This window comes from Conger conger, chromosome 17 (assembly GCF_963514075.1).
Source record: "Conger conger chromosome 17, fConCon1.1, whole genome shotgun sequence".
In the NCBI taxonomy this organism is placed as follows: Eukaryota; Metazoa; Chordata; class Actinopteri; order Anguilliformes; family Congridae; genus Conger; species Conger conger.
In genome coordinates this window covers 5,403,439-5,428,438 of record NC_083776.1, presented here as the reverse complement: position 1 = coordinate 5,428,438, position 25,000 = coordinate 5,403,439, and the positions used below count along the sequence as shown (strand labels likewise).

At 47.7% G+C, this 25,000-nt stretch overlaps 3 protein-coding genes across 4 annotated transcripts in view; 1 reads left to right on the top strand and 2 right to left on the bottom strand.

Moving 5' to 3' along the window:
• epsti1 (epithelial stromal interaction 1) overlaps positions 1 to 1,658 on the bottom strand; it is a 19,861-nt gene extending 18,203 nt beyond the window's left edge. The window contains exon 1 of the mRNA XM_061225547.1: positions 1,366 to 1,658. Coding sequence (XP_061081531.1) covers positions 1,366 to 1,520 — 155 coding nt within the window. The 5' untranslated portion in view covers positions 1,521 to 1,658. The remainder of the gene's footprint in view (positions 1 to 1,365) is intronic.
• Positions 1,659 to 2,359: 701 nt separating this feature from the next.
• dnajc15 (DnaJ (Hsp40) homolog, subfamily C, member 15) lies at positions 2,360 to 11,757 on the top strand. The gene is made up of 6 exons (XM_061226626.1): positions 2,360 to 2,520; positions 2,911 to 2,962; positions 5,349 to 5,422; positions 6,112 to 6,188; positions 9,311 to 9,381; positions 10,947 to 11,757. Exons 1-6 carry the CDS (start codon positions 2,419 to 2,421, stop codon positions 11,012 to 11,014), a joined length of 444 nt encoding a protein of 147 aa, XP_061082610.1. The 5' UTR covers positions 2,360 to 2,418; the 3' UTR covers positions 11,015 to 11,757.
• Positions 11,758 to 19,120: 7,363 nt separating this feature from the next.
• Positions 19,121 to 25,000, bottom strand: part of enox1 (ecto-NOX disulfide-thiol exchanger 1) — a 32,053-nt gene continuing 26,173 nt past the window's right edge. For both annotated transcript variants that reach the window (XM_061227156.1, XM_061227157.1), the window contains exons 11-13: positions 23,541 to 23,643; positions 21,327 to 21,412; positions 19,121 to 20,092 (exon numbers count right to left, since the gene is read on the bottom strand). In XM_061227156.1, the coding sequence (XP_061083140.1) occupies positions 19,961 to 20,092; positions 21,327 to 21,412; positions 23,541 to 23,643 (321 nt within the window). In that variant the 3' untranslated portion in view covers positions 19,121 to 19,960. The remainder of the gene's footprint in view (positions 20,093 to 21,326; positions 21,413 to 23,540; positions 23,644 to 25,000) is intronic.

Sequence of the window (25,000 nt, the reverse complement as noted above, 5' to 3'; positions counted from 1 at the left end):
AATATATTTTTGCAATCTAAAACGGCCGGCGACAACGCACTTCGAAAATGTGTAGTGAATATGGGCAAAAGGAATGTGACGCGCAACCCACGTGACCTGGATGAAACGTACAATTATCCGTTCCCATGTTTGTCCGAGGTCCACAAAGCGTATCGAGTACGAACAGTATCTATCTCGCTCCATCTGGATGAAGCCTCTATTTGTCATATTTCTGCCTCCGACTCCTCAATTACTGGGCCTAGACACAAAATACTTCCATCCCAACATTCAGTGAACAGTTTTATGTATGCATTATTATCCTGACAAATGATACAGAAGTCTGTGCGGTTGTGCGTCATTTGTCCAATGCTGCGTTAACCCCGTTAATTGCCAGCTTGCTGAGATATTTTATTGATATATTATTAATTATTATTATTATTATTAAAAACCAATGCCTCTTTACACACATTTGTAAGTAAATCAAAGTTGAGGTGGGGCACAATGCCATTTTCTCCAAAGATTTAGAGAAAATTAGTCCCGTCGCCGGAAACGCCCAGAGAACAGCCACAATTACCAAGGAATTTTAAAGGTTAAATTGTGCAATAACTGCACATGATCGCGCTCACAACTAAACCACACAATCTTGACTTGACAGTCACAAAAGCATGCGTTTTCCGTCGACATTACGCGATTAAATGATCGGTGCGGTTTCTTACTTATAACTGTCATTACGTATCCACTAATTTTCATGTCCATATTCTGGTTTGACCTTTAACCAAATAATTGGAGGCCGATTTGTCTCGACAGTAGACACATTGCATTTGAGATGCGAACAATTTAATGCTTTCTCCTTTTAGCCGCCTGGGCGGAGGGACAGCCGCCGCAGTGTTGTTCATATTTAGGTAATGAAAGTTTGGTGGACGCATCCAAAGCAAAACCTCTTCGCCTCTGAGTCACACAGTTACATTAAGATAAGGATTCCCCTTTTGTTGCGCATGCGTCGGGCTTTAGTTTCCGTCAATTCGAAAACAGCGAGGGAGAAACGAAACTGAAACTGTCGCTGTATTAAATAATCTGATAATTGGATTAAATAGATACATTTCCACACGCACTACATTATGAATAGGCTATGTGTGTCCAAACATATCCAATAAGTGAATTTAACTAATTGTTTTCGCCACAAGTGTTTTTTAATGACATATATAATAGTATAACGCTGCATAGGCTACGTGTTTATAGCTACGGTTTTAATGACATATATAATAGTATAACGCTGCATAGGCTACGTGTTTATAGCTACAGTTAAGCTCTACAAATTCATACTTTTGATATTGTAAATTAAAAGAAAAACTATGGAAATGTAATAGAAAATAATCATTTACTCACTACTGAGGTTGTCTTTCGTTTTGTTCTGGCTGCGTATTTTGTCTATCCGGCGAGTTAAAATTGTTGTCCTGGTTGTCCAGGTTGTCCTGTCCTGCATACATATTCCTAGCTCCAGAATTCAACCTTCTGTTTGAGAAATTCTGTCTGTTATCCATTTCATTTGGTGCCCACGTCTCGTGTGGACCCGAGCAGGTGTAATTGTGGCTGCAGGTGTGCAGGGATCTGGTGGTGACAGTGTTGGGGAGTCCTGGAGTCTGGTGAAGCAGTCAGGCGAGAGAAGTCCTCCCTTGATGATGCGTGATTGGAATGTGTACAAATAGTGACATCATTCACAGCGCCAATGTATCGGTGTAATATCTTATCGGAGGTAAAATATGCAGTGTTAAATTCATTCTTACAGTGTGGTCCTCTTTGGACTCGTAAAAAGCTCTGTTAGAAGTTAATGCGCGCAGGGCATTGTATTGCGTAGGCGATTCCAATTTAACAGTCACATCTTCAAATAGCCCACACTATTTTTTCAATCGAGTAAAACTCCACAATTGGAATGAAGTAATTAATTTGATAAATCTAAAACCGAATTAAATTAAATGGTTTTGAAAGGTAAATAGGCCTACAGAGTAAACGTATTCTCATTTTACTTGATTGCTTTGAAACGCAGGCTAAGTAAAAAAACTTTTAAGCACTACTCGGCCACATTTTTATGAATTTACTGCAATGCAAGAGATCAAATTAAAAGCCCATTGTTTTAAAATTTAAAATTCTAAACAATCAGAGTAAAATTCTTATGCATTTGATTGCCTTTTTAAAATCAATACAATTTGAATTGTGTCGCCTCTGAATTGAAAAAAATACGTAATTTAATTAATCAATTATTTAATACAATTTTGTTTTATTCGATTCAGTAATCACCACCCCTCATAATACAGTAGGTATGACCCAAAATCAATAAAAATCACAGATTGCTGCGGATGCGTAACTTAGAACCGCTGGAGCTATGTTTGTCCCAAACGCTGCACCGTACATGGGTGTCCTTGAGCTGAACTGACAGACAGCATGGCGAACAGTACAGTTACGGTGGATAGTGACTACATGAGACATGCCGAATATACTCCGAAATCAAGTGTCCGGAGTGAAGCGGACATTGATAAGCGATTCGTGAGTGTAGACGTTTAAAAAAATAATTGTTGACAAATGTAAATTTTTAAGAAACTGGAGCCTATACCTGCCAGCTACTGTAGGCTACCTAGCTAGCTAGCAAGCTAATAGTGTGCCGCTTGCAAGCAAGCTAATATTAGGTTAATTACAGTCGATTAGAGTTATTTATCTATACAGTATAGCAGATGGCTACTTTTAGTACTCTTGGGTAACTAACGGTAGCTAACTAACTCAAAAGATGGTTTCGTTGGCCATTAACGTGCAATTTTACATGGCTACGAAGTTGGCTAGCTATACACCCATATCAAGTTGAATGGTTAATTACGTCACATACCGGTATGTAACGTCCTGAAATTCTGTTGACATTTGTGGTTGTACTGATTTTTGTAGGGAGGTACGTTGATAGCTGTCGGCCTTGGTGTTGCTGCTGCCGGACTTGCAGGTAAGAACACCCAACTACAATACCTAGCTAATATTTTTCAGTGTGCATGTACATCATCATACACTGTCTTGTTGGCACCATTATTGCTCCTGCAAGCACTGCATTTTGAACCAAATGTGGAAATTATTCCAGTCAAATATCGGTAACGCTTTACAATAAGGATCCATAAATTGCCATGGACTAATGTAGTTGTTAACTACTACTGAGAAGTTAATCTGTACAGCTCTGCTGTGTATGTGTACATCATTCATTAATTTTAACAACTACATTAGTCATTGCCAATTCATATTGGAATGAAAACTAAGAAATACATGAACTAATTATAAGTTCATCCTATGATTTGCTAATGTATAAATATCATGGAGCAAATACATTAGTTGTCAACTAATGAAGTTCATATTGTACATTCATATTATTTGCATATCATTTTCAGTTTCAGTAAGCAACATTGCTGGCTATTAAACCACTTAAAGATTTAAACCTTTTTCTCAACAAGATCTCTAGCTTTTGAAGGAGATGCATTTTAAAGATACAGTAGGTAATTTTGGACTTCTAACGGTCAAGAAAGGAATAGAAGCAACAAACACCTTCAAACCACAACATTGTTTATCCCTCCCCCTTCTCTGTAAAAGCGCTGACGTTGAAACGCCATTGGCTGTCGCAATTAGAACCAATTTTCAACCAATGAGCTTGAGTTAGTGTACAGCTGTACAATTTTGAAACGTGAATTTAAGGACTATAAACACAGGCAGGGGGTGAGTCAACATGTCAGTGAGCATTTTTCAATGATAGGAAGGGATTTACAGTGGTCTTGTAGCAACGTTTTAACACAAATCTTACCTATTGTACCTTTAAGGTTGGAGTGAAAACCTAAAGGACATTAGATCTCCAGGAGCAGGGTTGGGCAGCCCTGGGTTTTCGATGGTTATCTGAAACGCTCAGTGTGTAGGTACAGTGGTGACCTTGAAGGCAGCCAGCCCACGGGAAAGACTTCATTCCCGCCGAAAGTGCCGTGATGGTAACAGTTCCCTGAGCGGGTTTTTCTGGGTTCAGAAAGATGTGTCAATTCCTCCTCGAAATACCAGAAACCTGGCTTCCACAACACGGCAAAATTCGTTTTGTTCCACTTGTTTTGTCCGACGTCTCGTTCCGACCTCCCGCTGCCCAGTGAGTTTGGAGGAAGCGTTCTCCGCGTTTTGTCTCGCGGAGCTCGTCTCCCGTTGGTGCGCGGTACCGGGTCAGAACACCGTGCAGCGTGCGCGCGGGCCGGGTCCAGGACCAGGCTCGATTCCTATCTCAGCACACGGCACTGCCAGACGGTGTGTGTGTGTGTGTGGTCCTGTGCGGAGGAGCAGCTTTTTGACTCCAGCGCTTTAAGCCAAGCTGCCGCGGGGGAGAAACCGTATCGCTTACCCTTGTGGTCAATGTGACTGGCTTTCCATCGTGAGGAGAAAATCCTCTACAAATTCTGTACAAGTTCCTCCGTTTATTTATTTTTTTTGTATCCCATTTTATTTTATATGATTCTAAGCATTGTCATATGTATTTTTACAGTTTGACGGTATGGAATACGACAGGACATGACCTATGTTTGTGTAGATAAGAATTAAAGCGTGACTGATGTGGTACTCAGATTTGGCAGAGCATTCGGTATGCAGGTTTCCTGGTTTCTTTGTTCATTTTTATGGAGGAAGTTGTGTTTGTAGTTTTATATGGTAGCTTGTCATGTCAGAGTCAGTATGGGGTATCTGGAATTGGGTGGAAGGGGGGCCGTTCAGGCAAACCACTATTTGTCTTCCGCCGAGTTACGCATTGAAGTAGTGTTAAATTTCCTGTCAGTTCTGACACATCACCAAAGCCTGAGCCCTCATTGCGTTTACTGAGAAATCTTGGGTTGGAATGGGGGGGGTGCTCTACCTGTACTCACTGGTGGGGGATCTGGGTTGCCAGTGTTCTGCTGATTCACCTGTGGGGGAGTCAGGGGGGGAACCACAGTCCGATGAGAGAACAAAGTAAATACAAAAAAAAAAAAGAAAAACCTTCAGATTTGGCCTCGCATTAAAGAGGAAGTGTGGTTTTCCTCCCCGTGTTTCAACTTCTCTCACCCAAAGGAGAGGGCAGGCAGGGAGGGGTGAATTATGGGTCAGCTGTACGTCAGCATCACTGCAGTTATTGTCTGCTGTGTTTACATGTGCATTCTCTGCTTTGTTGTATTTCTGGAGGGATAGCATTCAGCCTAGTGGTTAAGGTGCATGACTGGGACCCTTAACCCAACATTGCTCCAGGGCGATTGTCCCCTGCTTAGTCTAATCAACTGTAAGTCACTTTGGATATAAACGTCAGCCAAATAACATGTAATGTGATGATTTATTTTCCCCATTTTCAGGGCGCTACGCATTCCAGCTGTGGAAGCCCTTAGGGCAGGTTCTCTCCGAGACGATGAAGAAGATGCCCACGTCGGTAAGGAGACCACTTCATTTACACCTGGGCCCTGTTCCACAGAGCGGGATTACTGAGTTACCCAGATAACTACATTGAGTAAAACCCACAAAGCAGGATTACTGAGTTAGCTAGATAACTACACTGAGTAAAACCCACAAAGCAGGATTATGGAGTTACCCAGATAACTACACTGAGTAAAACCCACAAAGCAGGATTATGGAGTTACCCAGATAACTACACTGAGTAAAACCCGGAACATGGACTGCAGTAAAAACTGCTGTTCTGGGTTTTACTCTGTGCAGTTATCTGGCTAATTAAGTAATCTTGCTCTGTGGAACATGCCCCTGTTCTGATCAGGAACAGCGTTTAGCGTTTAGTGTTTTTATTGTCACTTTTGAAGTCCAGGGGCATGTGTCACAAAGGATTGCCAAGTCAGCTGGATAACTGGGTAAAACCCAGAACAGCTCTCAGATACAGGTCCCTGTTATCTTTTATACTTGTGTTTTACCCATAATAATGAACTGTGCACCAATTATGAACAAACAGGTGTAATTGTGGGTTGTTTAGCATGTTAGACTGTTAGCGCGGGTTTGTCTGGCTGTGACTGTGCACACAGTGATGTTGTGAGATGGTGGGGCTGGCGGTGTGGTTCGAGAGCGCCTCACTGTGGATGATTAAGGCACTGCGCCTTCTCCCTCTGTCGTCAGGCCTTCTCAGCGTATTACAAGGGAGGCTTTGAGCAGAAGATGACCAAACGGGAGGCCAGTCTCATCCTGGGGATCAGGTAAAGGGGCCCTGCGGCCGGCTGATTCACTGTGTGTGTGTGTGTGTGTGTGTGTGTGTGTGTGTGTGTGTGTGTGTGTGTGTGCGCGCGTGCATATGTGTTTGCGTGGGATGTGTGTGTGAGTGTGAATCCCTGTGTGTATAAGAGTGTTTGTGTGTGTGCGTGTGTATATATGTAGGATCTCCGCTGATGCGTGTGTACGTGCTTGCATGGGATCTGTGTGTGTGTCTGTGTGTCCATGTGTGTGTGCTCGTGCTTGTATAGGGTGTGTGTTTTGTGAGTGTGTGTGCGAGTACATGCTTGCGTAGGGTGTATGTGTATGTGTGTGTGTGTGTGTGTGTGTGTGCGCGTGCGTGGGTAAAATAATTCCTCCACTGTATGGTGTAATTAACTGAGGTGCTCTTTCACAACCTCCATCCCAGCCTGTGGTTTCTCAGTGGGGGGGTTTTGGGGTGGGGGGGGCGTTTCACTCTCCTTCGGACGTCACCTTGTGCGTGTCTCAGCTTTGGTCCTACCACGACTGGCCAATCATGCCCTCAGGAATCCCTGAGGAGTCTGCCCCCCCCCTGTGCAGTGGGGAATGACCCCCCCGCCCCCCGCCCTTCCGGACTGTCCGGCTCCTGACTCATCCCGAACTCTCCCGTCCTCACGCAAGCTGACCGATCCCTCCGACCGCTCATTTAATCACTTCCTGCCTTCACCGCCAGAGTCCCGGGATTTCACAACAACACCAAAGGATTCTCCACCGCCCGACTGTCACTCAAACCTCAGCAGTAAAAACACCACCTGGGACTTTATAGAGCTGCACATGTCCCTATGACACAGACACAGGGGCCCTGCACACATAGGCCCTGCACACAGAGGCCCTGCACACAGGGGCCTGCACACAGGGGCCTGCACACAGAGGCCCTGCACACAGGGGCCCTGCACACAGAGGCCCTGCACACAGAGGCCCTGCACACAGAGGCCCTGCACACAGGGGCCTGCACACAGGGGCCTGCACACAGAGGCCCTGCACACAGGGGCCCTGCACACAGAGGCCCTGCACACAGAGGCCCTGCACACAGGGGCCTGCACACAGGCCCTGCACACAGGGGCCCTGCACACAGGGGCCTGCACACAGGGGCCCTGCACACAGGGGCCCTGCACACAGAGGCCCTGCACACAGGGGCCTGTATGTTTGCTACAGATGGTGCTGTGAGAACATGCTCTTTTCTCCAGGACTGGTGCTGTGAAAACACTCACAGTTGATGGTGATGGTTTCTGGAAAAGCCACAGTTCCCGTTACCGCCCGGCTGCGGTGGATCCTGACCCCAGCGGTCAAACCCGGTCCCTTCCCTGGGAACTGATGGAGTTATGAGGGCGTCACAGGGCTGAATGCGAGGCCAGGTGTCTGTAAAGGGCATTACTCCCTCACAGTAACGTAACGGAGATGTTCGGGTTTTTTCCGACCACACGATGACACCGACCTGTGGTCCAGAAGCCCTTCTGAACGCCGTAGGGAAATCTCACCGGAAAATGGAAATTCACTGAAGTTTTTGAATATGTAGGGGGAAACCCTTCTCGCCTCTAAAACTGGAACCGTTCCCTCCCGTGACTCCCATCGCGTTTCTTGGGAAACACATCGCCCACCGTGAACAGAATAAACATGGTGTATATTAGCGCTCGGACTGGCAAAACGTCACTGCGCTCGAGGCCTTACCACAACGCTCCCATTTCCAGGTCTGACTCTTATCGCCAAGGTCTGGTCTGCTCCGACAGCCAATGGGACAGCCAATGGGACGCGAGCTTCATGCTCACGCCCCCACCATGTGCAGCCTGAAGTCGAGGGAATGAGAGCCCCCCCCCCCACATTCTTTCACACTTAAATGAAAACATCTTTCCCCAACATTTCGAGCCACTGAAAAACAGCAGAAAAAGAGAAGATTGCATTCTTGTCTAACACACACAGACACACTCAGTACCTATAAACACAGCCAAGTGCACACTCACACACACACACTCAGTACCTATGAACACAGCCACACACACACACTCAGTACCTATGAATACCGGCACACCCACACACTCAGTACCTATAAACTCAGCCACACACACACACACTCAGTACCTATAAACACAGCCACACACACACACACTCAGTACCTATAAACACAGCCACACACACTCAGTACCTATAAACACAGCCACACACACACACTCAGTACCTATAAACACAGCCACACACACTCAGTACCTATGAACACAGCCACACACACCCACGGTACACACAAACACAGCCACACACACTCTGTTCCTCAGTGAGTTAACGCTGATCCCAGGTCAGCGTGTCCTTGCGGTCCTGGATGGCGCTCACTCCCGCGCGGGGAACCTGCGGCCTCCGTGTGTCCTGTGCCAGGTGAGGCCACCCCCACAGCCCCAGGACCGTCCAGACATCGCTCCGACAGACGGACAGACCAGCGTTTCGTTCCAGAAACAGTCAGACCAGCGTTTCGTTCCAGAAACAGTCAGACCAGCGTTTCGTTCCAGAAACAGTCAGACCAGCGTTTCGTTCCAGAAACAGCCTGTGTGGTCGTCGAAAGCCAATTTGGAAACAGGCGCAGTTTAGCCTGGGAGAGACCAGCGAAGCGTTTCTGCGAAATACAGCCGCAGTAAACACCACAACTGCTGCAGGTCCCGGGCCCCTCAGACTGCCCTGTTCTGGCTGTCGTTTTGATGGCACGACTGGAGCGTCTCCTGGCTTTAACAGGCCCGCGCTGGCTCATGAACTCAGCGCGTACGCTCCCTGACGGGATCGTTCCGGTTTTTTACGCCGCAGTAAAGCCTGTCGTCTGTGGACACTCGTAGCCTTCTTCCTCATCGACTTCCCTGGCTTGCGGTGAAATCTAAATGTCGTGCAACGAAGTGAAAGCAAGCACCTCTAATCTGGAAAATTGGCTTTCATTGTTTTTAATGTCGTTACATGACGGGGTTAAGAGGTTTTTAGGATGAAGAGTTAGTTCAGTAGTTCCCCGAGTGTCGTCAGTAGATCTGTGTGTGGACGCGTTTTGGCGTGTGCACTACAGAGCATGACCACTAGGTGGAGCCAAGTCTCTTTTTAAGCCGATTGTTTTCCTTCGCAGCCCGACCAGCACCAAGGGGAAGATACGTGAGGCCCACCGGAGGATCATGGTCCTAAATCATCCGGATAAAGGTCAGTGAGCTTCTCCCGAGCGAGGTCAGCGGACGTCTTCGCTGCGTTTGCCCACCTCAGTCACTAATGTGTGGCCCTGTGGCTGTTCCACCTCCATCCGCCATTTCCTGTGGCCATTACATTACAGCTGTTTAGCTCACGCTTTCATCCAAACAACTTAGTTAATTAGACTAAGCAGGGGCCAATGTCGGGGTAAGGGCCTTGCTCAAGGGCCCGACGACTGTGCGGATCTTACTGTGGCTGTACTGGGGCTTGAACCACCAACCTTCCAAGCCCCAGTTGTGTACCCTTAGGCACTAGACTGCAGGCAGGATGTTGAAGAGGGATGATGATGATGATGATGTCTTAAGGACATTGCAGTTGTTCCCTCCCTCATCACACAGTATCCGCTGCTCTGTGATTGGACGCTTTCGGTCTGTGCACGCATTCAGGGTGTTAAGGAGGAAAGCCTGGCTGTGTGCGCACTACTGTGTTCTCTTCTGCAGGGGGCAGCACTGGGCCCGCTTTTAGACCTGCCCAGTTCAGTTCAGAAGAGTCAGGAATAGTGGTGGTTCTCCGTCTGGTCCACAGAGCAGTGGACGTGAGCGTCTGTCTCTGCCTCCCCGGAGTTCAGGGCCGCGTCTCTGCTCCCGCTTCGCTCCTCCAGCCTGGCGCCCAGCGGGTTATTTTAGGATCCCGCGGCATGCTCCCCGTGTTCTTCTTCAAGGTTAACGGCCGAGCGGCTCTCCCAGAATCCCTCCTAGGGCGCAGAGGTGTGTGGAAACTGCTGTGAGGGTCGAGGCTGCGACTCAGCGGGTCTCCCTCTCTCTGTGTGTGAGTGAGTGAGTGAGTGAGTGAGTGAGTGAGTGTGTGTGTGTGTGAGTGTGAGTGTGAGTGAGTGAGTGAGTGAGTGAGTGAGTGAGTGAGAGTGTGAGTGTGAGTGTGAGTGAGTGAGTGAGTGAGTGAGTGAGTGAGTGTGTGAGTGTGAGTGTGAGTGTGAGTGAGTGAGTGAGTGAGTGAGTGAGTGAGTGTGTGTGTGTGTGTGTGTGTGTGAGTGTGTGTGTGTGTGTGTGTGTGTGTGTGCACTGACCTGTGGGTCCCAGAGGATGAGCAGTCAGAGAGGCCCCACTGGGGCGGCCGTGTGGGGCCCACTTCCTGTCCAGATTAGGGGCCCAGTCCTACAGAGAGATGAGGCAACCCCCCCCCGCTGTCACTCTCCGTCTCTGCTCGCCCTGTCCCCAGTCTCCCGGGAGACCGGTATTCCCCGCTAACGGACCCCTCCGGTCTCCCGCTCAGTCTCCTGTCGCTGTGCCGTTCCCGGCTCATTTCCCAAATCCGCGGACCGGGGCGGGTAAACGTCCCGCGGGACTTCTGAAACGAAACGAGCGGTCGCAGGAGCGTCGCGTCGCCGCGGTGGGGAGTCCCGTCTCCGCGGCGGGCTAGCCGACGCAGCGGACCCCCGTGTGTGGACAGACCGGGCTGAGGCGTAACGCGCGGTTCCGTTTCGGCTCAGAATCGGGTCAGAATGACAGTCTGCTCGGGGGCGCCGTTAACACAGTGCTGAAAGTCTGCCGCTCTTCCCACAGGCGGCTCTCCTTATGTCGCGGCGAAGATCAACGAAGCGAAAGACCTGCTGGATTCCTCCCGCCGCTGACCGCCCCCCACCCCCCTCCATCTGCCCCAGCCATTATCCCCTGATTTCAGTCACATTGACTGATGGGAGCCCCCTGCACTGACTGCATCCAGCCACTAGGGGGAGACCGCTCATGACTACAGAAGACTGCTGATGGAAACTGGACGATGTTTCTGCAAATGCTTTTCACTGTCTGTAATGTGTGTTTTCCTGCTTGTATACAGTTGCCGTCCGTAACGTTTGGGACAAAGACCCATAATTTATTTGCCTCTGCTCCGCAATTTCAGATTTGTAATTTTTAAAAAAAATACAAAAATGACATGTGGTTAGAGAGCACAGTCAGATTTTAATAATTTTTACATTTTGGTTTCACGATGTAGAAATTACAGCAGTATGCATTGTCCCTCCATTTCACAGCACCATAATGTTTGGGACACAGCAATGTTATGTAAATAGAATAAAAAGTCTTATTTAGTATTTTGTTGCATATCCTGGGGGCTATGTATAAACACTGCTGTAACTTCTACACGGTGAATCCAGAATGCCCTTTTTTGCAATCTGACAGCGATTGTGAGAAACCCCTGTTTTGCTCATGTAAACATGCTTCATAGTTATTTATGTTTGGTCAATGATTAAAGCCTGTTCTAAAAAGGAATTTATGAAAGTTTCAGATATTTCTTTTTTATGCTGCGCCAACAAATTGAGCAACGGGAACATTGCTTTTGGGTTGTTCTTTCGTCAATAAAGTGTCTTCTGGTCAAACAGCCTTGGGGTTTGCGAATGGCACGACACAAATAAACACTTTTCACCACATCGTTTCTTTTGTGGGCACGGGAGTGTCAAGACGCATCATAAACCTCCTGATGGAGAGGTCTGGGGTGTTTGTTTCACGGACCCACTCCAGAGCATGCAGTTCTGAAGGTCATTCTCAGGTCCTCAGGGGATAAGGGCCTTGCTCAAGGGCCCAACAGCGGCACTGATCTTATCCTGGCCACACTGGGCCTTGAACCACCAACCTTGCGGGTCCCAGTCAAGCACCATAGCCACGCGGCTGCTCCCATATGGGGAGCAAATGGGGCACAGAAGGTTTTAAAAAAATAACAATTCTTCAAGTTTGGCATGAGACAAGCCTCGGCCCACCTGCTGAATTCTGTTCTGGACAGGGAGAATTTTCCAGAAGGTCCACATGCACGGACTGAGGGGGTGTCTCCCTGCTCTGGAAGTGGTCCGGGCGACAGAGGGGGGGGGCCTTTGATCCAAGTACTGAGGCTGTTCCTCATCTCAACTCGCAGTAATGGCCGCCACGTGTCTTTAAAAGCCTGGCCGGCCCGTTTCCGAGCGGGTAGTGGTGATACAATAACCGCATTCCTGCGGCCGGAGTAGCCAGGCGTTTTGATTTAATGCGCGTCGACCGGCCAGCCGAGTGAGAAGTAATTCGCTGTGTTGGCGTGATCGAGAGAGCAATGCGAGGCGAGACAAAGGGTGATGAAATCCGCGGTATCGCCCTGCCAGCGCTCACTCCGGTTCAGCACACCTCCGCCAAGACCGACAAACGTTTTCAATTTCAGAGCGGCAAACGTAATGTTCGCGGCTTACCAGAACAGCATGTTTTTTTCCCCACTGCGTTATCTTTGATGTGTTCAACTCGCATAACTGGGTTCAGGTGGAGGACTGCAGGCATATGTAGCCATATGCATATATATCCTCATTACGTGGAATTATTTACAAAAAAACTGTACGGGACTTAACAAGTAGCCTACATGAAACGGCTCAGCACTGCCCTATCAGGGAGTGTTAATAACTCATTAAAAATAATATAATGAAGACTGGTATGACAGGAACGCATTACTAGCGTTAGTCACCCGAATGATCGATTGTATTTAAAATAGCTGAAACACTTTTGGGAAAACTTCCGTTTATATTTTTTCATAACAAAAAGAGGAAGGCGGCTGAAGACGGGATCAGAAGAGATCCGTTGCTTAGCAACTGACGCATACAGCTCCGCTGTTTTAGAGTAGGTAATTCACTGCTTAAGATTCACTTCAGTCGCGCAGATTTCGCTTCAGGTGGCGCCCTGCACTTCCAACGGCTGGCAGTTTGGCAATGAAATTACTATACATTACCAGTTCAGTACAATACTGTAGTGTAAAATAGCAACACACAGGATTAAAATACAGTGCAGTCTAAGTATTTGGAGAATGGTATTTAAAAGACCATTTGTGTTCTTTTGTTTTGGCTCTGTACTCCAGCACATTGGATTTGAAATGAAACAATAAATGCAGTTAAAGTTCAGACTGTGAGGGGTATTTACGTCCATATCGGGTGATCCATGTAGGAATTGCATCTCTTTGTACACAGTCCCCCTATTTAATTGCACAGTTTGGCTCTCAGCTGTTTCTGATTAGTCCGGCATGATATTCTATTGCTAACTTAGTGCAGACATAAGACAGCTGTCAGTATCTAGTCCCGATTTTAGGCTTTTGACTGCCTTTGAAGTCGGTTATTGGCATTTGGCAACATGGAGGACCAGAGTTATGCCAATGGCAGTCAAGGAAGCCATTATGAGCCTGAGAAAAAAAAAAAAGGCCATAGGCCAAACAATAAGTTTCCAAAAATGAACCTTTTCATTTTAAATCCAATGTGCTGGGAGTACAGAGCCTTTAAAAGAACAGAAAATATCCCACAGTCCACATATTCACGGACTGCACGGTGTATTTATTGCGTATACGAATGTGAAAGGCAGCACAACGAAGTCCCAAAATACAGCCACAGAAAGAGCCGGTGCAGACAACTGCAAGCAAACACAATCCCCCTCCGTCCTGCTGTGCTGCGAGAGTCGACTGAATTCAGCGAGAACTTTCTGCCGTTTATAGTTCCAGTCCGTCAAGCCCGACTCGCGACTCGAGATCTCACGCAGCTGTCAAAAGACTAGAGCCCCGCAATATTATACCGCCTTTTAAAGAAATGAGAAATTCGCCCTTTTATATTAGTCTTAGAAACTCTGAGGCCGAAGCGATATTTGGCAGCTTTTCTCTTTTTTTTTTTTTTTTTTTGATGTTGTATGTTTTTGTTTTCTTTGTTTTTCGGGAAAAGAGCCACACGATTAAGACGGATAGGAAGGCTGAGACGCTGATTCGGAATAGGCCAATGAGAAGCGTCCCAGCACCTGTGACCTCAATGGCAACGCATCTGCAAGGTCAAAGGTCGAATACGCCTTCCTGAATCCCTGGGGGGAGGCGGGGGACAGACACACTCACCCCTCAAAATAATGTTTGAGTCTGATAAAAACATAAAATCACTGATTTATTAGCTACTCAGCTACAGGAAGAAAACGAGAAGATGCTTAAAATAAACATAGGAAAGTAATACGAACTGATAGAATACAGGAAGTGAAACAGAACATTAATCATTACAATAACAGAGTTTGTATTGAATACTATGGCCAGTAAAGCCCTCAAACAAAAACGACTGTATGAGGACATTTTAAAAAGAGACTCGTCTCAAACGGCTCGAACGTAAAGGCTCTCACAGTCAACACGGCACTCGAAGGCTGCGCTTAATTCAAAGGCTGTCAACTTGCCTCGTTAGCAGAAATGTGTCTAACAGTGTTTCGGTCAAACGCCTACACCTTTAGTGCGGCGTTCTTTGTGAACTCGAAGCTCGGAGCGCTCCTGTGGTTACCGCATAGCAACCGTCAGTAAGATGGTGGCTGGCGAGAAGCCGGGATGAGCTCGGACACTTTCTGATCACCAAGCGCTTCAGTCATGTTCTAACCGCTGTCTGTTGGGAACAGTAAAATAAATATATATATATATATATATATTTAAAAAACCTATTGAGACGTTAACTGTTGTTCACCATTATTGGGTACTCCGACAGTTCATTAATTTGGGGGAATCACTTGTAATTTCCCTCCGACTCTGCGACTTGGGAGCTGTGAAATGATACCTGATTTTCTCGCTCGTAATTCTGAGTTAACGGGCTGGTCCAGTGCATCTTTCCTGGTCGGACGGTCGTAATTACGAGTTCCCGAGTTCCCAAATGAGACGTGGAGGGCCCTTACGACCCAACAGGGGAAATACACTTCCGGCCTGTGTACACACCTGGAACTGTGTTGTGATTGGCCGGACCCATTTCACCTCTTTGTCGCATGCTTTGACAAGGTCCATGTCCTTTCATTAGAATTAAGACAAAATGTTGCACACCGGGGACCGGGGTTCGATTCTCGGTCCTGTCAAAAGCCAAGTTTGGCCGGCTCACGTGGAGCAGCATAATTGGCTCGCTGCTCCAGGGGGAGGGACTTGGCAGGGTTAGTAGATCGCCGCACAAAAAGCACCTTGGGCGCCTCAGAATCACGGCAACGGGCATGAGACGAGACAGCTTGAAGAAGGCGTGTCGCTCTCGTAGGGCCACCGAGGGATGGGGTGTGGGCGGTGTATCTAATACTAGCTCTAATTGAATTAGACAGGGTACAATTGGCTATCAAATTGGGAGAAAAAAGGAAAACAAAGAATTAAGACAAAATGGCTGCCAGATCGAAAAACATTTGTAGCTGCTGTATATGACTGCATTACATTATTGGCATTTGGCAGACGCTCTTATCCAGAGCGACATACAGTTGATTAGACTAAGAAGGAGACAATCCCCTGGAGCAGTACAGGGTTAAGGGCTTTGCTCAAGGCCCCAACGGCTGAGCGGAACTTATTGTGGCTACACCGGGATTGGAACCACCGATCTTGCGTGTCCCAGTCATTCACCTTAACAACAACACTACAGGCCGCCCTATAATTGGTGAGCAGCAACATGGAAAAGCTGTCGACCTAGCCCAAGACTTTGCTTCCCTTGGAGGAGGAGCTCCTGTCCAGTCGATCCCTGAGGGGGTTGCGTCAATCAGGACACCTGGATTCCCGTCAATCTCCGAATAAAAAGGCACGCTTGTGTCATCCACAGAACAGAGCCGGCCTCTCTGTCCTCCCCTCACACAGCCGTGTTCTTCACAGAGACAGGACAATGGGGGGGGGAGGGACCCAAACGACAAGACTGACTCTCCATTCTGTTGTGTAAACAGTCCATTGTGTCTCTGAACAATGCAAAGCCCATTTGTCATTTCAATGGCTTCCCAAGATGAATGTTTAAAAAAAATAAATGAAAAAGGGAAAATACAAGAACTGAAACTGCCAGTGGCGCTGGAGTATTATTCACCCTCAGCAGTAATGTAACTGCATCAGCCACCGACAGACGGACAGTCAGTCAGATAAAACCAAACGAAAAAAAGAAAAACAAGCCAATCCATCCAACGTCAGCTGCTCCAAAAAAATACGTCAAAAAACTACAGCGTTTGGGCTGCAGTCTTACTTCGTTCATGCTAATGCCGAATTGGTATCAATTGAAAACCGTAAACAAAACAAATTAAATCATACAGCATTCGCTGAACAGCAACGTCTGCAGGATGGTTTCGCACTGCGGAAATGAAGACAATTAGGCGGCAATCAACAGTGGATACAATTTCAGGGGCAACTAAAGAAAATCATGAAGGAACATTTACAGGGTTTCAAAACATTCACTCAAAGAAGTGCCGCTAGTAAAATCTGAAGGAGGCAGGATTACATTCACGTCAGTAAACGGCTTAACTCAATTCAACGTTTCCCTGTCTTCAAATTGTTTGCATCTGTTCTGTAACTGTGTGTTTTTTCTGACAAACGCATCCAAAAGAAAAGACCGGTAATGTACAATCTATTGGGATCTCCGAGTCTAATTAGGAAATCACTCGTATAACGAGTGAAGCAGTCGAAACCGCGTAATTAAGCAAAGATGAAGCACGCTTTGTAGCTTTATGCTAATCAACAATCATTTGACGTGTGTGCACTTAGACTGATTGCCTGGAGGCATCCGCCCAAAATAAGATATTGATATACGCAATCCGCGGTAAACAAATGGTGTTCAAACCAGCAGAATAAATTCGGTCACATTGGATAGCTTTAAGTTATGCTTCTTGCTGTAGGGCACAGAGACAAAAACACTATGGGATTGAGAAGGTAAGTAACTATAGCAACTAAAAAGCGGGTGGAATGTGGGAAACGATCACACTCACAATGGACCGGTGAGCTGCACTGAACGTTTCCGCCTGAAGGACGTCTGACCTCCGATACGTCGAGTGTTTAGGATCTAGGCCTCACCTCTGCCTTAAATAATTTCTCCACCGATGAGGCCCGGAGCTGGAACGCAAAGGTAGGAATTGCGCTACGCTGCGTCAGAAGTATGTTCTGCACTTGTGTATCAAAAACCGGCGGTATAGGTTCATTTATTGATGTTTTTATATGAAAAGATTTGTTTAAGCCAAGTATAACAATCCCAAGACATATAAATAATTCTTAGAATTAAGAGATTCAGTCGATTTCCAAGGCTGAAAAAACTACACAAAAGGTAGGCCAGAATTTTATCAACTCAAGTGGACATCCCGATGTAACGGATGCCAGGGTTGCTTTAAGCTTTGAAACAGCCAAGCAGAACGTATCGCCTGCTTTAGTTATCATATTTCACACCGCACACACAAGAGTGCGACAGAGCGTGCGTTCCAGAATGCAACGTTTCCCAACTCAGGGCTCATGGGGTGCATTCATTTATAATGATAATAATTTTAAATAATTTAAAAGTTCCAGGGAAGGGAGCCGCGGTGGCGCAACAGGCTAAGACGCAGCAGACTTGCGGTTGCAGTTTGCTGCAGTTGCACACCGGGGACCGGGGTTCGATTCTCGGTCCAAGTTTGGCCGGCTCACGTGGGGCAGCAATAATTGGCTCGCTGCTCCAGAGGGAGGGACTTGGCAGGGTTATTAGATCGCCGCACAATAAGCACCTCGGGCGCCTCGGAATCACGGCAACGGGCACGAGACGAGACAGCTTGAAGAAGGCGTGTCGCTCTCATTCGGGCCGCCGAGGGACGGGGTACGGGCGGTACATCTAATACGACTACCTCCAATTGAATCAGACGAGGTACAATTGGCTACCAAATTGGGAGAAAAAGGGAAAAATCTGAAAAAAAAAGTTCCAGGGACATCCACCCAGCCTAGACCTGTTCTTTGGGGCAAGCTGTACTATCCTGCCTCTTCCCCTCCGAATCCCACTCACCAAATTCTCCCATGACCTCTGAGTGACCCCTTTCGCCAATCAAATTCAGGATGGGCAGGATGCCCTGCAGATAAACAGATGAGACCCCCCCTCCACAGGGACCGTTAATGCTGTCCACACATCACACTCTGAGCAGCGCAGAGCACCTGGAGAGGACGGCATCGGTGTAAAAACCACAGGCAGAACATCTCACCAATGCCCCCCCCAAAGCAACACCGTCTTACGGGACCTTCCGGAAAAAGCCAAAGATCACCCAGCGGTGTAGTCTGTAGAGCAGTGGACTCTCGGGCCCATATGCACTGATGCTACTTTCTGTGCTGTGGTTCTCTCTCTCTCTCTCGCTCTCTCTCGCTCTCTCTCTCTCTCTCTCTCAGACTCTGAATCACTCTCAGAGTCTGACTCTCTCTCGGACTCTGACACTCTCTCTCTCTGTTTGTCTCTCTCGCTCTCAGTCTGACTCTCTCTGACTCTCTCTCTCTCTGACACACACTCTCTCACTCTCTCTGGCACTCTCTCTCTCTGTCTGACTCTCTGACTCTGACTCTCTCTCTCTCTCTCTCTCTCACACACACTCTCTCAGACTCTGACTCTCTCTCTCTCTCACACACTCTCAGACTCTGACTCTCTCTCTCTCTCTCTCTCTCTCTCTCACACACACTCTCTCAGACTCTGACTCTCTCTCTCTCTCAGAGTCTGACTCTCTCTCTCTGGCACTCTCTCTCTCTGTCTGACTGTCTGACTCTCTCTCTCTGACACACACTCTCACTCTCTCTAGCACTCTCTCTCTCTCTCTCTGTCTGACTCTCTGACCCTCTGCTTCTCCGTCTGAATGAAGCAGAAACAACGTGAGAGGAAGGAGAGGACTGTCCCATTCTCCCTTAAAAAAGAAATTGACAAAATGCAATAAAGAAATTCAAATATCTGGAATCCTTTGCTGTCAAAAAGCGGTTTAGTATTAGCAGGAGAAATTCACATTCAAAGGTAAACTGAGTGACACACTGGTTTCAGTAGAATGGATAAAAAGTTTTATTCAATAAAAATAATTTACATAATATAGAATATGCTCAATGACGGAAGTACTCGGACCACAAACAGAATGTAACAGTACATACTTGGTATACGACACGGTGACGTCAAGAACAGAAAAAAGAAAAAGAAAAAAGATTACTCCTCGTTATATTTATGCCCGCTGATAAGGTAGTCAGTCCTAGTGCAGTCTCGGAAGATGCAGCATTTCAGAAATGAGTAATTGAAGTGAAATCTTTGTAAAAAGTCACCTTTCACTTGGTGAAAATCCTGTTCAATGCACTGATTTTTGGAGCTTGATTGGGGCGGGAGTCTGTGTCCTTACCCAATCACCAGAGAGGAGTCTGCAGTCTTATCCAATCAGCAAGGGGAGTCTGTGGCTTTATCCAATGAGCAGAGAGGAGTCTGCAGTCTTATCCAATCAGCAAGGGGAGTCTGTGGCTTTATCCAACCAGCAGAGAGGGGTCTGCGGCCTTGCCCAATCAGCAGAGAGGAGTCTCTGGCCTTGCCCAATCAGCAAATAGGAATCTGTGGCCTTGCCCAATCAGCATCCATGGCTGAACAGAGCTGTATCCTTTTGGACCCATGCCCAGTCTTGCCGGTAGTCCGGAGTGAACCGCGTCCGATCAGCAAATCAGTCACATCTTATTTCCCAGCATGCCTCAGTCCTGAAGCGCAGTCCAACTGCGGTCAGCGTCCGTAGGGAAGTGCGTGCAGCCGGCCAATCGGCCGCTCCGGGGTCGGAGACGCGCAGCCCTGTCCCAGGACCCCACGGCGAGGCGGCGGACGCTTGGCCGTGTGTTTCTGGGGCGCGGGTCAGACGGACTGGAGACCCTCGAAGCCGCAGAACTTCCAGCGCTTCTCCAGCGTGGCGCCCACGCCGCTCAGCTCCTGCCGGAACATCCGCGGCAGCCGCACCATCAGCCGCTCCAGCTCGCCCGCCGACACCTGTCAACGGCATCGTGGGATAGCGTCAGGAGGACTCACACCGTCGCCATCGCCTGACGGACGGAACGTTCCCTCCCTCGTTTTACAAGCCCCAGAAACACGGAGCAGATGCTCTCTTCGCCCCCGTGGACCAGTGTTTGTGGAGCAGACTCTTATATCCAAAGCGATGTACAAGAGGTGCATACCAAAGGTCATTACAACGACTACAGAAAAGGTCAGATAAGGTATAACTCCCAAAGACTCAGTCATCTACCCCAGTGTTTCTCTACTCCAGTCATCAGGATCCACTGGCCAGAAGGTTTGTTGTTGTAAACAGGAACTCACGCACCTGATTGAATTAAAAGGGCAGCCTGTAGCGTAGTGGTTAAGGTACATGACTGGGACCCGCAAGGTCGCTGGTTCGATCCCCGGTGTAGATAAGATCCGCAAAGCTGTTGGGTCGCTGAGCAAGGCCCTTAACCCTGCATTGCTCCAGGAGAGGATTGCCTCCTGCTCAGTCTAATCAATTGTACGTCGCTCTGGATAAGAGCGTCTGCCAAAATGCCATTAATGTAATGTAACCAAGGGCATTTTTGGTTCAGTCATTAAAATCAGGTGTGTGAGTTCCTTGTTACATAAAAACGAACCTTCTGGCCTCGAGGACTGGAGTTCAGAAACACCACTGTAGACAAGGCACAACGAGTTATCTGACCTGTTCTGTAGTTCTAATGACCTTCGGTGTGCACCTCTTGTACCTTTCTTTGGATAAAGGCGTCTGGTCCATAAATGTAATGTAATGTAATGTAATCCGGAGTCAAGGTTAAGTGCTGCAGCTCTTTTTCTCCCAATAAATTTCGCGCACTGAAACGGCAGAGCCTTTTCTCCCAGAAGCCTCGGTAATTAAGCCGGGTGCGGCAGCAGGCGCCGCATCCCGATTCCTAATTCCCGCTCTCTCGGGGTCAGAGGTCGGTCCCCCCGCCGGACGGAAAGGCCGACTCGCGCCGCCTGCGACCCGTCACATGACCGTCTGTGAGCAGATGGACACCGCGGGGGGCAGCCACGGGGCAGAACACACACCCCCCCCCCCCCGAGCCCCCGAAAACGCTCCACACAGCCCCCCCCCCCCCCCGTCACCAGCCTGGAGAACTGAGCTCCTGCAGCACACTCAGATTAAACACACCGAGTGAGTACACTGCTCTTTTTTTTACTGCATTTCAGACTGGAGTGAGTGTGACTCGTGGGCGCTGTAGTTTACCTGGGCGTCCAGTCTCTGGATGTAGGACCACAGGTACTCGATGTTCGCCCCGAACGGGTGCACGTGCAGGAAGGTGGACACGATCCCTGTGGGAGAAGAGACAGGCTGGGCTGAAGATGACAGGCTGGGCTGAACACGGCAGTTTGAATTTGGGGTTGAGGTGAGCACAGCTGAGGCTGAGTTTTGGGCTTAGGCTGAACAGGGCTGAGCCTGAATTTGGGCTGAGCATGATGGGCTGGGCTGACCACGGCGGGGCTGAATTTAAATGTTGCCAGCAGGCTACATGGCATCAAGCACCTGCGCCACGGTGAAACTGCCAGGAGGACAGGAGTGACAGATTACTCTGGAGAAATCCAGCAAGAGAGAGAGAGAGAGAGAGAGAGATCAAGCAAGAGAGTGGCATGAAAGAGAAATGGAGAGGGAGAAAGAGAAATGGAGACAGAGAGAGAGAGAGAGGGAGGGAGGGAGAGAGAGAGTATAGTGAGGACTCGAGAGAGCTAGGAGCCAATATCCATTTCCTTGATTTATCCAGTGGAACACTGGCAATTACAGAGGGGACCTAATTCAGTTCTGTCCACAAGGCCTGCTGTCACGACGGGGGAGGAGAGGCGGGGGAAGGGGGCACTGACAGATGCCAGGATCTTTAAACAAAATGCACAAAGGCAACGGTACACCACAACAGAAACACACATTGAAAAGACTACAGTGTACTACAGCACAAACCCACACAGAAGATTACTGTATACTACAGCACAAACCCACTCTGAAGATTACTGTATACTACAGCACAAACCCACTCTGAAGATTACAGTATACTACAGCACAAACCCACTCTGAAGATTACTGCATACTACAACACAAACCCACTCTGAAGATTACAGTATACTACAGCACAAACCCACTCTGAAGATTACAGTATACTACAGCACAAACCCACTCTGAAGATTACAGTATACCACAGCACAAACCCACTCTGAAGATTACTGTAAACTACAGCACAAACCCACTCTGAAGATTACAGTATACTACAGCACAAACCCACTCTGAAGATTACAGTATACTACAGCACAAACCCACTCTGAAGATTACTGTATACTACAGCACAAACCCACAGTGAAAAACATATTTATATAAGTACTGGAATGTGTATTGTGCCCTTTTACAAAGCAGGGCCAGAACCATTTCATTCATTCAAGCACTGCTAATGTTATATTGCCGCTTGCTCTTCTGAGTCATCGCTTCGAGAAATGGAACAACAGATATGAATTCAGAGTTGCGAGAGGGAGAGGGAGACGAAGCGAAAGACCTTTTGGCATTTTTATACGCCGACATTTTCTGCAATCTGCTCATGGCGCACTACCTTGAGAGTGCAGCTCTTTGTACACTTAACACTTTGTACACTTAAGGAGACTCGATCATTCAACACAATAAACGTATGAAACGGAACGGCACAAGAACAAACTAATGAGACTGCAGGAGAGCGAACCAATCAAACTGCACGAAAGGGAACCAATCAAACTGCACGAAAGTGAACCAATCAAACTGCACGAAAGGGGAAACAATCCACAGGAATTGATGTGTGTGTGTGTGTGTGTCTGTGTGTGCGTGTGTGTGTGTGTGTGTGTGTGTGTGTGAGTGTGCGAGACTGTACTTGCTTTCGATTCCACAGGGTTTCTGTTCCTCAGTGTGTATTAAAAATCCCATATTGTGGTAAATGACATTTCCCTTGCTATCTGGATTATAAAGAAGTTGTGGGTGCTGGAAACACACTGTGAAAGTATCTAACCACACAGACCACAAATAAATCCACACGATCTGTATGAAGAAACTGCATTTAAAGAGCCGCTTGGTTTTCTGTAACTATGACATCACAACAATACGCTCATTTGCATAAGTCCGCCTTCGGCACGGCGCACCTTGTAGCTGGAACAAATCTAAACGCGCCGCACAGACGGCGTTCAGCTCGTTGTGGAGCTAGCCAGCCAATCAGAACAGAGGTTTATTGATATCAATGAGCCTTAAAGACACAGTCCCTAAAACTTGCCTGCTCTTGGTAAAGCTCATGAGAGGCGCTGGAGAATGGACATGTGAAATTGAACAGGTACTCAAAACCACACAAACGTCTCATGGACGTCAGGACATGTAAAGTGTAACAGTGGAAAGGCGCAGAATATGGGACCATTAAGAGATGAGAAGGTTTGGGCGGACCCTTACCCAGCAGCAGGGCCTCTTTCTCAGTCTGCAGAGCCCCTCGAACCCCCGACTCTCCCCTCCTCTCTCCATCCGCCCCCAGGAGCGCCGTGTATCCGTTCAGCCCCTGTAAACACAGAGAGGCATCACACACGTGTGTACATACACACACACACACACTCACACACTCACACACACTCACACACTCACACACGTAGACATGCAGACACTCACAGTACATGACATGTTATTTGGCTGACGCTTTTTTCCCAAAGCTTTTTTAGACTAAGCAGGAAACAATCCCCCCTGGAGCAATGTGGGGTTAAGGGCCTTGCTCAAGGGTCCAACAGCTGTGCGAATATTATCATGGCTACACTGGGGACCAAACCACCAACCTTGCAGGTCCCAGTCATGTACCTTAACCACTACGCTATAGGCCGCCCCTGTTTCCACTCATATGCGCATGTGTGTTGTGCACATAAAAGTGGGGATCTTGCATATTAACAGCAGAAGAAGCCATAAACAAGCCCTATAAAATATATTAATGATGGATATTCAGGAGTCGGCTGACACTGGGGTGATGGCGGGCTATGTGGTGAATCTTTTTTTGCTCGCAGAATGCTGAATTTTATTTATTCGTCGATTCTGTAATTTCGGCAGATTAACGGTAGGTTTATTGAGAATAAATCTCTGAACCGAGACGCAGCGTCAGGGAAAATAATCCGTGAGGGACAAGGTCCAGAGGAGGACGCACAGCCCCAGTCGGGAAGCCGGAGGGACGGTTTTCCGACATTCCACAGATAAAGACAGGGAACGGTTTGGAAATGCGCCGGGCGAGGAACTCGAGAACAAGCGGAACTGAAACACAACTCTGAGTAACGGCCTCTCGAGAGGCACGCTTTCTTCTCGAGAGCTCGTCCGTTTTAGAGAAAGAATTTAAGACCTGTACCGAGATCATCATCATCCATCACCATCATAAGCAAGACATCATTGCACTGCCGTATTTTCTAAATACAGACAAGTCACATTAGTTCACAATTACCTGAATAGATAACAGATGGTTGTTTATTTCATAAACAATAAAAAAATGATTGTTATAATAATGGGTTCATTGTGTTTTCTTTGTGCCGTTGACCCCCAGGAAATGGCACTGATAAATGATATTCAGAAAATGAGTGTGAGTACTATGCTTAAAGATTATATCACAGCTGTTCACAGCTATATCAGCGGAAGACGACGCGCTATTTAAATACAGCATTAACAGACACCTCCACCCCCAAACCCAACAACCCAACTCCGAGCACAAACACAGAGGGAGATGAGTTCACCAAGCAGATAACGTCTCTGCAGGCCCTCCACTCCTCAAATTCTCCTGAAACTTAAAAGACTCGTCTTTATTCCTGGATTCTCCTTGTCTCTGCTCCCCTGCTTCATGCAGCTCCTCGTCCTGATGCCAAACACCTGGGGCCCATTCCTACCGCTTA

Excerpts from the sequence above, each read along its gene's own strand:
- dnajc15 (XM_061226626.1), top strand. The coding sequence starts at position 2,419 with ATGGCGAACAGTACAGTTACGGTGGATAGTGACTACATGAGACATGCC. Across the intron at positions 6,189-9,310 it reads AGTCTCATCCTGGGGATCAG|CCCGACCAGCACCAAGGGGA; the intron begins GTAAAGGGGCCC and ends TTTCCTTCGCAG. Across the intron at positions 9,382-10,946 it reads CCTAAATCATCCGGATAAAG|GCGGCTCTCCTTATGTCGCG; the intron begins GTCAGTGAGCTT and ends CTCTTCCCACAG.